General features: G+C 44.7%; 1 protein-coding gene and 1 pseudogene across 1 annotated transcript; both read left to right on the forward strand.

Moving 5' to 3' along the window:
• The first annotated feature begins 107 nt into the window (after positions 1 to 107).
• On the forward strand, positions 108 to 12,505 carry LOC120674066. The gene is made up of 6 exons (XM_039955153.1): positions 108 to 375; positions 3,417 to 3,708; positions 7,845 to 7,931; positions 8,043 to 8,101; positions 11,652 to 11,799; positions 11,886 to 12,505. Exons 1-6 carry the CDS (start codon positions 203 to 205, stop codon positions 11,949 to 11,951), a joined length of 825 nt encoding a protein of 274 aa, XP_039811087.1. The 5' UTR covers positions 108 to 202; the 3' UTR covers positions 11,952 to 12,505.
• Positions 12,506 to 13,062: 557 nt separating this feature from the next.
• On the forward strand, positions 13,063 to 16,024 carry LOC120674223 (annotated as a pseudogene).
• Positions 16,025 to 18,182: the final 2,158 nt, after the last annotated feature.

Raw genomic sequence — 18,182 nt, forward strand, 5'->3', positions numbered from 1 at the left:
GGGGCTTTTCGGAAAATTCACGAGATCGAATCAGCTCGATGGCGTGGCCCAATCTGATAAAGCCCATGACCGCATGACTAATTGGGCCTGACTTGTGGGCCATGCTGTTCTCCATTGTGAAGCTGGCGAAGTTTCCTGTATGAGAAATTGAGAAGAAACCGACCAGGGCTATAAACTCCGCTATAAAGCAGGATCGCTGGCTATGACGGAAGGAACATGCAGTGCGGCGAGCCGCCACCTGCTGCTCCCTCGACGGCACCAAGAATCCACGAAGAGGCGCAAGAAGGCCAGCGAGGCCACGATAAGAGAGTATTGGGCGGAGCTAGGCCAAAAAGGACCCCGGGGGTCGGAGATTGAAGGATCTGAGATGGCTAGGTCTGTTTTGTTCGCCTTCTTCCTTTTTCTCTTTACGTTTTATGGAAATGGAATTGAGATTTTCTATTTTCTATATATGGTGCATGGTGTTTGTTTCATTTTCCTCTCTATAGATCTCTAGTGAGATTTGTCTATCCCTCAAATCTAATAAGATTGGGCTCATACAGTAAGATTAGGTTAAAGATTTGTTGATTTAGGGGATTGAGGTTGGAGATTTGTGATTTATAATTTGGAGAATTAAATGCAAGGCTAAAGATAAAGGTTGGCTCGGCGGTGGAGGCGATTGGGATGCTGCGGGCTAGGATTGTGAAGGATGGCTGCTAGGGAGAGTTAAACCGAAGCGATTTGCTGTGATAGATCAGCGGTAGATCTGGTGGCGGTAGTCACCAAAGACAGTATAGGTGGTGGGAATCGTCGAATATGATACAAGGTGAATGAGGAGTGAGAGAGTGAGAGAGTGAGAGAAGGAAGAAAATATGATACCAGATCTAATGAAGATCCAAAAATACGGTAATAGTTGAAATGTCTAGGTGTAGCATAGGTGGGCCTTCTTTTTTCCTCTTTTGATTGTTGAAAAATGCATCTTAATATGTATTAGATCTATAAAGATGACCTTCAAATTTGTTTTCTATTTATGATTTGCAAGTGGACCATGTTTGTTTAGATCTAACTGTGGATTCCACCTTCAAAAGCTGAAGTTTGGATAATATATATTTTCAAAATTCTTAATATCTTAGGCTTGCTTATATCAGCTTGTGAGGGGCATGGATATGCCATTGATTTTGAAATAAAAATACCTATTGCTTCTATTACTTATCCAATCTCTATCCAAGACACTCTTTTGGAACAATAGCGTACTGCAAATATAAATATTATCCTTTATTTTACATGTACATCTTTTAAGAATCCACAATCCACAATCAGTTTGAAACTAGCTTGACATTATCATATAACTCATAAGGCTCTATGCTTCAACCTTTTCTTTTTGTTCTTTGGCATCTAAAGGCATAGCATAAACAAAATATTCTCATTTGAGAGATGTTATCTAGAATAGAAAGGTACCTTTTTATTAAAAACGAACCATAATTTGTCCTTGGTGCTTATGGGTGTATTTGCTACGGTGTCTTGTAATTCTAAATATGCCTTGTTTGACTTTGGCACCACCACTTGGTTGTGTCAAAATTTGCCTCATTTGGCATCTCAGTTCATTCTGATGAACAAAGCAGACCACTTAATTTGTCAATCCCAATTTTGCATGCTATTTTTTTTGCTTGGCTACTAGATACCAAATGTGGGCAACAAAATCAATGTTTCAAAGGTGTTCGCCTAAGCGTCTCCTAGGCGTTCGGGTGGACCAGCTTGCCTTAGGCAATAGTCATGCCTTGTCGCCTAGGCGTCCAGGCGTATCCAACTCACCTTGGGTCGCCTTATCACCTTTAAAACACTAATCATATTAAACTTGCTATAGTGCTTTTTTTTTCAAAAAGAAAAAAGAATACGAAAATGCCTATATTGATTGAGATTCATAATTGGCCACATTATCCATGTTATAAAATTCATTTCAAAAGTCGTCATGATAAATAATTTTTGCGGAGTTGAGATAATTATAGAACCCCAGCCTCAAAATCCAGTAATAGATGACATCTAATTACACAATTATATATTTCATTTAATATGATGCCCTAATGCATCAAGTTAAGTTTTGGTCTCTCATGTTGGTCAAGAAGTATAGTTCTGACTCAATAGTACATCCAAATTGGTTATCAACTTTTGAAAATTGCCAATATCGACAACACTTTCAAAAACAAAGAATTGCATTCCCATTAAATTGAGGTATTGTAGCCAACTAAAATAGTAATTATTGACCAGGAACTTCCTATTATGCTTGCTTCCCATGCTCCACGTATACAAAGATTTTAGTATTTGCACGTGGCTGGCGTTGCAACCTTAGGCGACTATATAACCTGCCTTGTAACCAACATCATAGAGCCAATAGGATACTTTGTTCCATGGCAAGTCAAGGTGGGGATTTGGTCTAACCAAGCCGATCTGTTTGGTTCTTCGGGTTTTCTTAAATTTCGGTTACCCAAAAATATGGATCGATCGGCTACTTTAAATTCCTAAGACCGAGCTTATTCGGGCTCGGTAAGTTTGGTTTGGTCTTGGTCGTGTTCGAACTTATCGAGACAGTTAGCAACGACATCAAACCGATACAAAAAATCACAAATCGGTGCCAGATTAAGGTAGCGAAGAACATGGATGAAGCACAAATCCATAAGGATGACCCACAAATCTGCACAAATCAACACAAATTGAAGAAGGATGAGATGCCCCCAACTCCTAATCCTCCAGAACAGTTGTGATGCTGCCCATTTGAGTGGAGCTGGAGGCGGAGCCCACTGCCACCTGTCGGAGGTGAGTAGGAGCCTGGGGATGTGGTGCTGCCCAACGGAGCTGAGCAGTAGGGTGGCGAGGCACTGCCATGCGTTGGAGATGAGCAAGCGATGGGGATGCGGTGCCGCCCATCGCCACCGAGCAGGAGCGCGAGTATCGGGTGGTGGCCGGCTCGGTGGGTGGGTTGGGAGATGGAGGCGCATTTGGGAAGCGGCTAAGGGTCGATCGTGGGTTAGATAGTTAGGGTTTGTCTTGTTGGACCATAGGACTAGGATTCGTGGGCTGATAAGTGTCAAATGGGTAGATTTCAATTTTTTCGGGTAAATTGGTTAAGCGAGGCTAAGAACCAAACTGGGCGGACTAGTTTCGGTTATTAAGAAAATTTTGGTTTCGGTTCCGGTCATTTTGGTTCTTTTTTTCGGTCTCGATTAATATGCGCACCCTGAATGGCAAGTCAATGACATTAGCCATTCTCTCTGCTGCCAAGAATTTTCTTATATGTATATCAAGATCTATCTATCCTCTATGGTATCATTTTCTTTGGAAGCTACGGTATCTTTCAAGTTGTGGATGTTCTCATTGAACTCGTGAAATCGGAGAGCCAGTTTTACTTTCCGTCTTGACATGTGTAGCCACATACAATATAGGAATTTGACAAGGAAATCTTTCGAGGAGAATGAATCCAATGTTGATCTTATGGAGCACTACAAATATATTCTGTCTAAGTTGTTGCAAGGGCAAGATGACTCTTTTTGCAAAGGAGTTAATAACGAAGATCGAGACACTAATTCCCAAAATAAGGGCAAGGAAGGCTACATTTGCAAGAAAACTTTTCCATTATTCAAGGAACAATTCGGAGGCCTATCAAAGAATGATAAGGAGCAAATAAAGCTCGCTCTTCATGAGATTATTACATTCTTCAACAATGATGTGGATGAGGTAAAAACTTGACGTTATACTCTTATTGTATCCATCATACTTTATTGAGTTAGTTTGTCATGAAATCCTTGCAATGCTTTCTTGAAAAAATGCGGTTATACTTGGCAATGTATGATAATAAATGTATAGAAGTTTGAACATATGGAGTTTAGTATATTTCTTTCAATAAACTAAATTGTGAGGTTGAGGTGGAAAACATGACCATCTACTTTGTTGTCCATGGCTGTGGGCGTCGAGGCTCCACCAAAGTCCTCGTCGAACCCTACCCCAACCCTGTTGAGTGTGCTGTTGATAGTAAGCCCTGCCCTATCACTCCCTCCACTTGCCATCCTTTAGATCCATGGCCCCTTCCACCTTTTTCCCTCATACATTGCAGCAGGACAATGAGAAAACTAGGTCAGGTGTGCGCGCCTCTTCTGAATGGCTATGGTTTGGTGGGTGGAAGTCTGAAAAGAGGGGAATTGCTTTTTCTTAGTTTGTTGTGGGTCCTCCAAAGAGAGTAAAGGAAACCTCCACTAGATAAGTGGACATGAGGGTAAAACTATTTTTTTCCCAACACCAATTAATTGACGCTTAAGGTCTTGCTGACGGAAGTGGTAGTTATAAAGGGCATGGGAATTATAAGTGGGAGTTGATAGTGGGAATTCACGTGGGAGATACTCTTAGAAGGGATCATAAGTTAGAATAAACAGTTGTGATGTATTGATCTTACACTGAAGCATAATTCCCATCCAATTACCACCCCTCACCTAGTAATTCCTTGGTAGGACTTGCCCCTAAGAGTATCTCCAAGAGTGTCAAAAAAAATAGATATCCAAAATGATGATTTTAGAATTTTGCGAAAAACTATTGGGAGTAAAAAATTGTCAAATCCAACATTTACAAAAAGTTTAATCCTAAAATAGATCTAATTACTGCCACATCATCCACATGTGGGCCCACCACACCAAGCGCCCCTCCCCAGCTCATGGACTACTGCTTCAATTCCACCCTCTTCGATTTCCAGTGACCTCTCATGGTGACATGGTGGGGAGATGCAACAACAAGTGGGGCGGCGGGATTGGATTGGAGAAGTGACAGGATTCTGAATCAGGGGTGGCATTCCGGGTCTCCTCACTGCCCATCTGCGAGACAATGACAACTATTTGGGAGATGTAGGGCCCGCGCAATGGCCACCTGGACGAGGAGGGCAGATGCATATGGTGTTGGCTTTGTCTTTGACGATTCAGAGAGGTCGACAGGCTAAAGGAAGAGCAAACGCGTAGGAGGTGAAATCATGCGGGAGGAAGAAAAAAAAAGCTGAAGGCCATCGGGGATTGGGAGTGTGGCCTAGCGGTGGAAATTTAGCTCGAGTTGCCACTCGGTTTGGGCGTGTGAAAAGATTGGGTACCGTTTTAGGCTACGGTTGGAGAGTTTTTGTCGTTTCCTCCTAAAACTAGTTTTGGGCACTCTTGAAGATTCTCTAAACTCTTTTCCCCTATCCCACTAAAAATCACAATCCCACTAAACAAACGAGAGATTGTTAAACCCTCACTTCTCAACTCCCAGTCCCTTACACTAGTTACCTCCAACCAAACAAGTCGGGGGGGGGGGGGATAGAAGGGATCCTTAGTTTTCTAAGTGGCAAGTTGAGTATTTCACTATCTTTCGGTGGCATGCAAGGAATTATCTTTAGAACTATTTGATAGCGGTGAGCTCTTATCTCTTAATGACCTCATAGGAATGTGTAAAAAAATGGACTCAGATGTAGCCTCTTTAGGTTGTTTGTACCATAGGCTATAGAGCTTAGCTAAGTGCAGTTCTAGATTTTTTTGCTTTTTGTCGTGTCTTTTGAGATATCTCAATCATACTTATGCATGTTGCATATTTCTAGGCGTGAAGATTTGGATAATCTATGGTATGTTAATTTTGGGTGTCTAACCCAAGTAATCCATTTTTGTTGGCATCAGCATAAGCCCCTTCATCTTCTTTTCCCTAGCTTGCATTTGGCAAATTCTGACACAATACATGATAGATCAGGTCATGGTTCTTAAGGTGGTAAGGCGAGGCTAGGCGAACGATCCCCGCCCGGACGCCTAGGCGAACTAGGTGCTAGGCGAGGCGACGCCATACAAAAATACACAAAATTCAGAATATAAGCTGAATATAAAGTAATATCCTAATCATTTATTTACCATGGTGCTTAAAACATAGCAATTAGCATATAAATTAAGCAATTACCATGTAAAAAAGAGCAATTAGCATAAAAACTGAGCAGCTAATATCCTAATCAGTGATCTTACTAGTTACTACCAGCTAATAAACAAATGGCCAAAGGGGACAAAGTAGAGCAGCTAATGGACAAACCGAAGTGCAGGAGCAGACCCACGCTCTGTTTTATATGCAAGCACAACATAAAGACGAGGCCAGGAAGGGGACAGACCGAGAGAGAGGGAGACACAGAGAGGCGCAGAGCCGGATGGAAACATGCAGAGGCGGCCGGATCTAACGTGCCGCTCGAGGATACTCCGACGGCTGGAAGGGAGGGAGATGGAGGCGCAGAGCTACCGGCGCCAAGGGAAGCAGATGCGTCGGTGAGAAGCTAGCTGCCTATCTTTCGTCGGCCCAGGTCTTTCCTCTCTGCCTTTCTATTTCTTGTCCCTACCTCCCGCCTAATCTCTATCCCTCTCCGATTCTTTCCGCGCGACAGCGGACAAGCGGGAAGTACCGCGCGGGAACCCTCTCTTCCATGCGCGGGAACGATTTTGGGGGTGGGCGGGCGGGCGGCGACCTCTACATCTCGCGCGCCAAAGGGTGGTTGGCGTCCTGCCGACGCCAAACAAGGAAAGGCGGACGCCTAACAGGGGAAAGCGGACGCCATACACGAGGTTAGCTAGGTGGCCTGCACGCCCAGCAGCGCCCGGATGCCTAGGCGTCTCAGGGTCGTATGCCTGGAACAAGAAGGGTCGTCGTACAATTTCAATTTCGGCGATTACAAAAAAGGAGGCGAGCTCCCTATCCCTCTTTGTCTTTCCACTTCCCTCGTTCAGGAACAAACACTTCGTAAAATTCTTTTGAGTCCCGGCTTAGTTTTTCCCCCACTAACCAATTACGTTATGACCACTGAACAAACTTGGTTGACGAACATGGTTTATGCGCTGCTAATCTAGCGGCTTGTCGAGCATTTGACAAACTCACACCATCCATTTCAAATGGGATTTGTCCCGTGGACACACGAGCAATCCAACCCGTAGGACGCCTTTAAAACCATGGATCAGGTAAAACATCTAACCAGTTTAGTGGAGGCCAATCTTCATGTAGTTGAATATTGCAATTCCAAATACATGTGATCGATTTGCAGTTGGAGATTGCATTTAAGACTAGCATGCAATTTGAGGCTGACTTTGCCTGAAACATTATTATTCCTTTTCCTTTGACAAACCACAACAAATAACAGTAAAAGCACAGTGACTTGCTGGGGACAAAAATGAAAAGGTAAAATGTTGGAAATTCATATATTGTTTCCTTGAAAAGTGAAAAATGAAAAACTAATACCTTTGTTCGATCATATGCTCATGTAACCAAACACGATCACATTAATTCAGTCATCTTTCAACAGGTGGAGTAAACTATTCTGGAGCTAACTGTTATGCTTGATAGACAATGTTAAACCAACATGCAAACCATTTTTGTTTTTGCATACCGAACAGCAGGTGTTAGCTAGTTACTAGCGTTTTTGCTTCTCAGTGTCACTCTTTTGTTGCTGGTGGGTTGCTGGAGAATGTTAGACCATAGACTTTAGCCTTTTAAAACCCCGTTTCTTTTCTGTCAAACTTGAATCTTGAACTGCTGTAATTTCGTTACTATCAGTAATGAAATCAGGGGAGTACCCCGCGTTGGAAAAATCTTCATCCTATTGAATTTTTCAGAGACCAAATGTGTTTTGTGACGATGAGTTAATGCATAGACTGCATGGGAGTTTATCACTTTTGTGATGTTCACACATGACAATTGAAATAGCCAATTCTACCAGATTTACTTGGTATGGCTCTGCCATGTCAAATTATGTCAGAAGACAGTATATCATGTTAGCCAACTGTGGAAAGTTGTTCGCAATTTATCTTGTCAAGACAAGACATTGACAGGACTTCTTGCAGGTCGATCGAGATATTCAGGCAATGGAAGAAAATGGCGAAACATGTCAAGAGGCTGTGAAGAAGTTATCTACTGGTTTGTTGGGAAAGGTATACTTACAGAGCATGGCATGATGGTTGGATAGTCCTTTTTAGCATTAGTATGTTAAATATGTTGTAAGAGTTCTATAGGATACAAGTGAGAATGTTCTCTCTTTCCAGCTTGGTAAAATGGCGAAAGGTGTCGACGACTTGCTAAATACAGCAGCATCCAAATGCAGGTGCCATACTCTTTCATCTCAAATGAGCCGTGTGTTTATTTTACAACAACAACAACATAGCTTTTCCCCCCAAATAAGTTGGGGTAGGCTAGAGATGAAACACGAAAGAAATAAGTTCAAGGTTCAGGCACATTGATAGCTAGTCTCCAAGCGCTCATATCCAAAGCTATCTCTTTAGAAATATTCCAAATTCTTAAGGTCTCTCTTAACCGACTCATCCCACGTCAGTTTAGGTCTACCTCTACCCCTCTTTACATTATCGACCCGCTCAAGAACCCCATTACGCACCGGCGCCTCAGGAGGCCTTCGTTGGACATGTCCAAACCATCTCAGCCGATGCTGGGTAAGTTTCTCCTCAATTGGTGCCACCCGACCCTATCCCGAATAACTTCGTTCCGGACTCTATCCCTCCTTGTGTGCCCGCAAAACCACCGCAACATCCGTATCTCTGCTACACTCAGTTGCTGGACATGTCGCCTTTTTGTAGGCCAACATTCAGCACCGTATAACATCGCCGGACGAATTGTTGTCCTATAGAATTTGCTTTTTAGCTTTTGTGGCACCCTCTTGTCACAAAGGATGCCAGAAGCTTGCCGCCATTTCAACCAGCCAGCTGAAATTCTATGCCTAACATCTTCATCAATGTCGCCATCCTTTTGTAGCACCGATCCTAAATACCGAAAAGTATCCTTCTGGACCACCACTTACCCATCTAGACTAACGTCTCCCCCCTCATGCCTAGTCGCATTGAAATCGCACATCATGTACTCGGTCTTGGTCCTACTAAGTCTGAACCCTTTCGACTCTAACGTGCGTCTCCACAGCTCTAACTTCCTATTAACCCCTGCCCTACTCTCGTCAACTAGCACCACATCATCAGCAAAGAGCATACACCAAGTGATCTCATCTTGTATATCCCTTGTGACCTCATCCATCACTAAAGAAAATAAATAAGGGCTCAATGCTAATCCCTGGTGTAGGCCTATGTTAATAGGAAAGTCAGTGGTGTTGCCATCACATGTCCGGACAAACGTCGTCCCATCCTTGTACATATCCTTAATGAGGGTAATGTACTTAGTTGGGACTTTGTGCTTCTCCAAGGCCTACCATATGACATTTCTCGGTACTTTGTCATATGTCTTCTAAAGGTCAATGAAGACCATGTGCAAGTCCTTCTTCTGCTCGCTATATCTCTCCATCAATTGTCGTATTAAGAAAATCGCCTCCATGGTTGACCTTCCAGAAATGAACCCAAATTGGTTTTGGGTCACTTGTCACTCTTCTTAGGCGATGCTCGATAACCCTCTCCCAAAGCTTCATCGTATGACTCATCAGCTTAATCCCACGGTAGTTAGTACAACTTTGAACATCACCCTTGTTTTTGAAGATAGGTATTAATATACTTCTCCATTCTTCCGGCATCTTGTTTGACCGAAAAATGAGATTAAAAGCTTAGTTAATCATACTATTGCTCTATCTCCTAGGCATCTCCACACTTCAATGGGGATACCATCAGGAGTCATCGCTTTACCTCCCTTCATCCTCTTCAAAGCCTCTCCGATCTCTACCTCCTGAATTCTCCTCACAAAACGTTTGTTGGTATCGTCAAAAGAGTCATCTAACTCAAGGGTAGGGCCCTCACTCTCCCCATTAAACAACTTGTCGAAATACTCTCTCCATCTATCCATGATCTCCTCATCCTTCACTAGCAGTCGATCTGTCCCATCCTTAATGCATTTGATTTGGTTGATGTCCCTTGTCTTCCGCTCGCGGATCCTAACCATCCTATAAATGTTCTTCTCCTATTCTTTCGTGCCTAGCCGCTGATACAGGTCATCATACGCCTTACCCTTTGCTACACTCACAGCTCGCTTTGCAACCCTCTTCGCTAATTTATAGCTCTCGATGTTGGCTGCACTCTTGTCAAGGTGGAGGCGCTTGAAACACTCCTTCTTCTCCTTAATAGCCCTTTGCACCTCGTCGTTCCATCACCAGGTGTCTTTCCCCTCCTGTTTGCCTCCCCTACTCACGCCAAACACCTCTGAGGCCATCTTCCGAACATATGTTGCCATCTTTAGCCACATGTCATCTGCGTCTTCTTCTTCTTCCCAAGGCCCCTCACCTAGCATCCTTTCCTTAAACGCTTGTGCCGTTTCCCCTCTAAGCTTGCACCACTTTGTTCTCGCAATCTTGGCACGTTGTTCCGGTGGACACGTACCCGAAGATGAAAGTCCGCCACCACAAGCTTGTGTTGAGGGACAACACACTCCCCAGGTATCACCTTACAATCTAAGCAATCACGTCTATCCTCCCTCCTAGTAAGGATAAAGTCGATCTGGCTCGAATGTTGTCCACTACGAAACGTCATAAGATGAGATTCCCTCTCCTTAAACACGGTATTCGCTATCAACAAGTCATAGTTTAACGCGAAGTTCAACACATCCTCCCCCTCTTGACTCCTGCTACCATACCCAAAACCCCCGTGCACTCGCTCGAACCCTACATTAGTCGCACCCACATGGCCGTTGAGATCTCCTCCTATGAAGAGTTTCTCGCTGGTAGGCACGGTACTAACCATGCTATCTAGATCTTTCCAGAACTACATCTTGGTGCTCTCACTAAGGCCTACCTGAGGGGCATAGGTACTTATCACATTCAAAACCGAATCTCCAACTACCAACCGGATTAGGATAATCCGGTCGCCTTGCCTTCTAACCTCTACGACTCCATCCTTAAGGCTCCTATCAATCAAGATGCCTACACCATTCCTACCCGGAGTTGCTCCCGTGTACCAAAGCTTGAAGCCAGTATCCTCAACCTCCTTCGCCTTCTGGCCCTTCCATTTAGTCTCCTGAACGCATAGAATATTTACACGCCTCCTAATTGCTGCATCAACTAGCTCTCGCAACTTACCCGTTAGGGACCCTACGTTCCAGCTACCTATACGAATCCTAGTTGGCTCGGCTAGCTTTCTTACCCTTCGCACCCGTCGAGGGAAGTGCGAAGACCCTTGCTCATTTTTTACTACACCCGGGCGTAGATGTAGTGCGCCATTCAAGTGACGATCTGACCCTTGCTCACTTATCATTGTATCCAGGTCACGATACGACGCGCCCTTGGGGGGATGGCGACCCGGCCCTTGCCCATTTATCACCACACTCGGGTTCCGATGTAGCGCGTCGCTAAGAGGGTTACGCCTCAACGAGTTTCTTGTGGGTTTCAAATCCATTAGAGTGGTTATTTTTTATGCTGGTTTGCCAAAATCTAACGCAACCCTCCTCCTTTACCCGGGCTTGGGACCGGCTATGCTGAGACGACTCAGGAGAGAGAGTCTTCCAGTCAGCATAGGCGGAGTTAGCCGTGTGTTTATTTTATTGATTTAAAAATTTGAGATCCTATACGTTCTTTGGACTACAACTGTAAGTTTAAGTCCTCACATTTCACTGAGCTGCGTATTATTTTTTTCCTCCCCTGCAAAATTACAAAGCGTTTGTTTATAGTATGTGATGTAGAATTAATATCCTTTTGTTGAATTGTTGTATATTGGAAGACCTATGAGTACTAAGGAGAAGATTGAACTTGGTAAGTGCATCCGAAAGCTCCCAGAGGAGGCACTTAATCGCCTTGTGGAGATAATTACAACAAGGAAACTGGCAAGTCAGAATTCTGATCGGATAACCATGAACTTGGGAGAATTGGTATGTTCCACTGTAAAATACAAGCATTTTCTGAGTAATGCAACCTTATTATCTATGCCTGACCCTTGCTTGTTTCGTTTGGTTAGGATAATGCAACATTATGGAGGCTGTATTACCACGTGGAGTATGCGCTAAAAGAAAACAAGAAATGATTCTCAATCCTCCATGGCCATAGCATCCAGAATGGATTCTAAACTGAATATCCAGTGTGAGCCCTACCACAACTTGAAGGAGCACTTGCACGCTGGTTATGATCTTGGGCGCAGTACATTGGGATTACCATGTTTTTGCACCATTGGCCTTGACGAATCATTAGTACTTAAGCCTGTAACATCTGTGTGTGTGCATGGACATGTGCTGTCAATGAGGGCTGTGGCGTGCAAATAGCCTCATGGATAGCGTGTTGAGATTACCGGGGGGGGGGGGGGGGTAGTGCTGTGAGTTAGAAAAAAATAGTGTTGTGACTTGTAACCCAAGGTCAGTGGTGGCATTCTGACCTGCAAAAAGACATGGCATCAATTTAGTTACTTTTATTCTTCCTAGTCATGGTCTCCTTACATGGTTTGGCGACCCTAGGTCCAGGCATAGAAGATAAAAAAGTATCTTGTATTGCAATGACACCACACTAACGAACGGTGATTGGTGGATGGTCGAGTGTCACATTGCATCAATCAAATCCTCTTCCTCCTTTGTGGCTTAAAGGAAATTCATCAAAGTTATCGCCATGTTTTTTTTGTTTCCTCTGCTTTTTCAAAAGGTATGGTATGTGCTTTGCACCGAGATAATGGGATGATCAGACTGAGAGTAACAGGATATCTGATGATAGATTCCAATCATATTTTAGGGCTGAAATGAGGCGTCCGTGAACGTTACGGTCATTACCGTTATTATGGAATTAGCTTTGCTTTTAGCCTATATAAAAGCCATTCAGGAAGAATTGGAGACCAGTCGACTTTATCTTAGTAGCATAGACATGCAAACGTCATGAATAGACTACCACTTCTGTCATTCAGGTGCTGTTCGGTTTTGCCCGGGAGAGCCAGCCAAAATTACCCAGCTCAAATTCTTACTTGAGTCTTACTAAAAAACCACTTCGATAGCAGCTTTGTTGCCCGAAACGGCCGAATGATGCACCGGTGAGCAAGATCAGCTTCGCCTCTCCCTCCGGCGCCGCTGCGGTGACCGCCGGCGCCGCGTCACCTCGCTACCTCACGCAACTTTTTCTGCCATTCTCGGCTATACCAGACACGGAAAAGAGGAGACGGCTGACGCGGCGGGAGAGCAAGTGGTGGCAAGAGGGGCTACGACACTGCGTAACAGCACCAGCACGACGTTGCTAGCGAAGAGAAGGAGATCGCAACCGAAACACTAGCCCCCTCCTTGCTATTTCTGGGAAATCCGGTGACTGATCTTTCAAAACCAAAGGCCTAGTAGGTCTAGTATTGGTGATTACTGGTCACACAACTTTCACTCTTAGCTATATGCTTATCAATGGAAATGAGCTTTTGGATTTTGCGAGGACAAGACAGCTTTATTCGTCGCCCGAAATCGGCATCATGGCTCTCGCGATTTTCTTTGCCTGCCTATATATGCCTCGGCTATGCAGAGAGTGAGGCCATGCCTCTCCTGGGTCGTGCAAGCTTAGCTCATCGGAAGGAGCTGAGACAAGAGGAGGGAAACAATGGCGACTTCGTTCATGGACACTGAAGCTGCAGGCCAAGAGCTCAAGGGCGGTGGCTACACCGTCGCAGCTACTGCTCATGCAGTAGACTCGGGTACGAAACATTCAGGATCAGAGAGCTGGCGAAGTTTTTCTGAATTCTGATCAGGTTCAGTTGAGCGCTGTTCGTTGTTGGTGGTGGACAGACTCGTGGCAGCAGGTGGGGCTGCTGCTGGTGATCGGCTTCAACTGCGCCTACGTGCTGAGCTTCTCCAACCTCATGATGGCGCCGCTGGGCTGGGGCTGGGGCGTCGCCTGCCTGCTGCTCGTCGGCGCCGCCGCCTGGTACGCCAACTGGCTCCTCGCCGGCCTCCATTTCATCGACGGCCAGAGGTTCATCCGGTACAGGGACCTCATGGGCTTCGTCTTCGGTACGCACGAATCGATCGATCATAATTCTTCATGCCAAGAAATTGTTACAAGTTAGCTGATAGCCTGACACTGAACAAGCAGCTGATACGTTATGCTCTGTTCTGAATCTGAAGGGAGGAAGATGTACTACATCACTTATTTCCTGCAGTTCACCACTCTGCTTCTCTGCAACATGGGATTCATTTTACTTGGAGCAAGAGCACTCAAGGTACACCAATTCGTTCTTGATTTGACATGTGCACAAGAACAGGACTGACAGTTAACGTAGGAGTCAGCAGCAACCCAACCAGCTTTGCTCCAATGGTTATTAACCAGGCAATCAACGTGGTCATTACCCAGGCAATCAACGTGGAGTTCACCCACTCCCCCGCCAGGCTCCACTGGTTCATCACCGCGACGGGAATCATCTACTTGGCCTTCGCCTACTTCGTGCCGACGATTTCTGCCATGAGGAACTGGCTCGCCACGTCGGCGGCGATGACGTTAGCATAAGACGTCGCTCTGCTGGCCATCCTCATCAGAGATGGTGACACCACCTTCGTTCTGCTGATCGATCATGTGCCTGGATGACTCCGAGCTAGCGTTAGTCAGAACTGGCCCCAACTTAATTTGCATTGTTTTCTCGATCGCCAGGGAAATCGAACAAGCTGAAGGATTACAACGTCCATGGCACCCCAGCCGAGAAGGTGTTCAACGCGTTGGGCGCCGTCGCCGCCATCCTCGTCTGCAACACGTCCGGGCTGCTCCCGGAGATACAGGTCTGGACTCTGGATCGATCGACCTCTTTTGTCAATGTCTACTAGCCGGAACTTTTTCCTTATTCTAAAAAAAGGCTCCCGTCGAGCGCTCAAATCCGTGCGTCGACGGCGACGTGCACGCCGACCGACGCGTGTGGCTGGAGGTGGCTGTGGTTGCCCGTGACCTCGTCGCGACGGTGGTTGACGCTTTACATGTGCCGTTTGGTTTCAGTCGACGGTGCGGGAGCCGGCGGTGGGCGGCATGCGGTGGGCGCTGCTGCTGCAGTACACCGCCGGCGCCGCCGCCTACTACGGCGTCAGCGTGGCGGGGTACTGGGCGTACGGGTCGGCGGTGTCGGAGTACCTCCCCAACGAGCTCGGCGGCCCGCGGTGGGCCGCCGTGCTCATCAACGCCACCGCCTTCCTCCAGAGCGTCGTCTCCCAACACGTGCGTACGCTTCTTTTTCCTACGCCGGGGGGAATCCACCAGCTAGCTGACCGGAGCTGCTCCGGTGTGGTTTGCCGTCGTGTGCAGCTGTTCGCGGTGCCGATCCACGAGGCCATGGACACGCGGCTGCAGCGGCTGGAGGAGGGCATGTTCTCCCGGTACAACCTGACGCGCCGCTTCTTCGCGCGGGGGCTCATGTTCGGCTTCAACATCTTCATCACCGCGCTGTTCCCCTTCATGGGCGACTTCGTCAACCTCTTCGGCTCCTTCGCTCTCGTGCCGCTCACCTTCATGTTCCCCAGCATGGTCGTGCTCAAGGTAGTGCTAGCCTGAATGGCTTTAATCAATTTGTCTGAATTGCTTGTAGCAGAATAATGGCTGGTGAATTTGATGGTGTTGCAGATCAAAGGGAAGAGTGGTGGGAGATGGAGCAGGCTCTGGCACTGGGGCGTCATCGTTTTCTCCTCGGTTCTCTGCATCGCCACCACCGCCGCCGCAGTTCGTTTGATCTTCAACAATGCCAGGATCTACCACTTCTTCGCCGACATGTAGGGGAGTGAAGACACGACGATGGAAGAGATACTATTAACATGGTGCGGCATTTTAGGATATCGGCTTATCGCCTCTTAGAAGGTGTTTAGGTTTATGAATTGGATGATCAATTATCTTCTCACTCCTTTCATCTTTGTTAGGTTTGAGTGGAATAATGGTCAGCTCATTCTTGACAAATGTATGATTAGGATGACGCGGATCCTTAAACAAAACACCTTCTATATGAAAGATGAACTTTTCGGCAGCACATGCATGCGTGGTTCTTACAAGGACCAAGAATAATGCACCATAATGGATTGATGGGTTCATAGGAGATTAGGCATTGTGATAATCGTGTACCACTGCTTTTGTGCTTTTATTTTTATGAAGAATCTAATGCGACCTTTGGACACAAAATATGCATGTCATCATAATGCTAAGCCCATATCATATTTCGATGTTGAAATCTTAAGAATTAACTTGATTTGCCAAGAGAATCGAATTGGTCGGGAACGGATTTCAGCCACGCACGCAGTGGTGAGCTTGGAAGCTAAGTTTTAGGGGTTCCACGAACGCTCATATAGCATGTATCTGAGAAAAATCTATGGGACCTATATGTATATTGTATACGAAGAATATTAAAAAAAACAAAGATGGCTCTCTCCAGATATTGTGGTGTTTCAATCTTTGTATCAATTTTATTTATTTTTATATCCCCTCTACTGGTACGTCCTGTCAGCACCACCCCTTTTTGTTGTTACGTGAGAGTGGCTTAGAGCCATTTGGTGTGGCTCCAGCTCCGCCGACAGCTCATGCGGGAGCCACACCAAACGGCCAGCGTGTTGGAGCGCTTCTGACGCCCTGGTTGGAAGAGATGGAGTCGTTTTACCATGCTAACAGGCGGAGCAAAACACGTACCTCCACCTGCTCCGGCTCTGGAGCAGAGCTCTCCCAAACAAGGTCTCATGGTAGTTCGCAAAGCCTACCATCAAACACTGCACATAAGCAACCCACCGAATCAAACAACTTGCACAAGTCCATATCCATTAAAAAAATCACATTTACAAACTTTTATTTCATAACCTCGTGATGGATTATTCATACAGCGGGAACAAGAAGAGTATTACTGTTATAACCCATTTTTTAAAACTTGGATTTTACGATCATGGCGCTTAAACATTATATACTGAAAATCAAAATGAGAGCTATTTAGAGAGTAATACTCTCCCTCGGATTTCTAATAATTTTCGTTTTGAGATGTGTGTGGTCAGCATTTTTTAATATTGACCATCGATATCTCTTTGAATATTTTAAATTATTAGCTTTTGCAAAATAGTATGGCCATGTCATCTTCAACGGTACTTTCAAAATATTGCGCATTTACAATATTTTGAATCTTACTTTTACTAATTGGAGGCTATTATGGAGCCACCACATGAAGCCACATAGGATTCTAGGTGGACACTATAAAAAAATAGACACATTGTTCGGCTGGACCATTCCCGGCTGGTATAGGCTGATTGTGCTGGAGAAACCAGCCCAGCTGTTCGGCAGGTTCACTGCAGCTGTTCGGCTGGTGGATATAGAGCAGCTAGCCGCGGCATCCACCGCCCCTTGCGCTCATGTATGTGTGATGGTGCACCAAAAATTGAATTTAATTTGTACTGCAGAAGCAGCTGGGCTGCTTTCGGCTGCATGGCTGCTGGCCGCCTGATTCCGGCTGGAGCAGCTCCAGCCCATACCAGCCGGAAATGGTCCAGCCGAACACGGTGAGAGAAACCCTATAAATTCTCACAAAAATTAGAAACATCCAGCTATCAATCCAACAACTCTAATTATAATAACCATCGGATCTGTTATCTTTTCTAATAAATTACCCACCTCTACCATTATGAAAATAGAATTAAGTAACCCCCTAAACATATATCTAAATTACCCACATCTACCATTATAAAAAGAATCTAAAGTAACCCCTAATCTTTGTGTAAATTACCCACCTATACCATTATAAAATAATACAAATACACCCTAAATTTGTATATAAATTATCCAATGATGTTATTTTTGTTACAAGTTAAATTACTCTTAAATCTGAATTTAAATTATATAATTTTAATGAAGTGTTAAGGTGCACCAATATAAAATTCTAAATTACTATTTCTATCATTATTAATGTATTATTTATATTACTACCTACGATATATGTCACCATATATTCATGTATGATGGAAGAGATAAGAATATTAATTCACAAACAAATAGTTCAACTAAATATACATCAAATACATATGGAGGTGTGATACAAAATGAAATCTATTGTAACTAGATAATGACGAATATATATTTTAGAGTATGTGTTAGAATATTTAATAGATGAAAAAGGACGTGAGATATATAATTAAAATTATTGACCTCATGTTTATATTAATTTTTATTAGCCCGTGCGGAAGCACGAGTTGATAGACTAGTGTGCTTAATAGTATTAATTTGTGATCAAAGTAATGTTTTAGGGATCTTATTGCTTCCTAATAAAATGACAATTATTTGAAGACTAATGAGAGTAGTAACTGCTATT

This window comes from Panicum virgatum, chromosome 5N (genome assembly GCF_016808335.1).
Source record: "Panicum virgatum strain AP13 chromosome 5N, P.virgatum_v5, whole genome shotgun sequence".
NCBI classification, from domain to species: Eukaryota; Viridiplantae; Streptophyta; class Magnoliopsida; order Poales; family Poaceae; genus Panicum; species Panicum virgatum.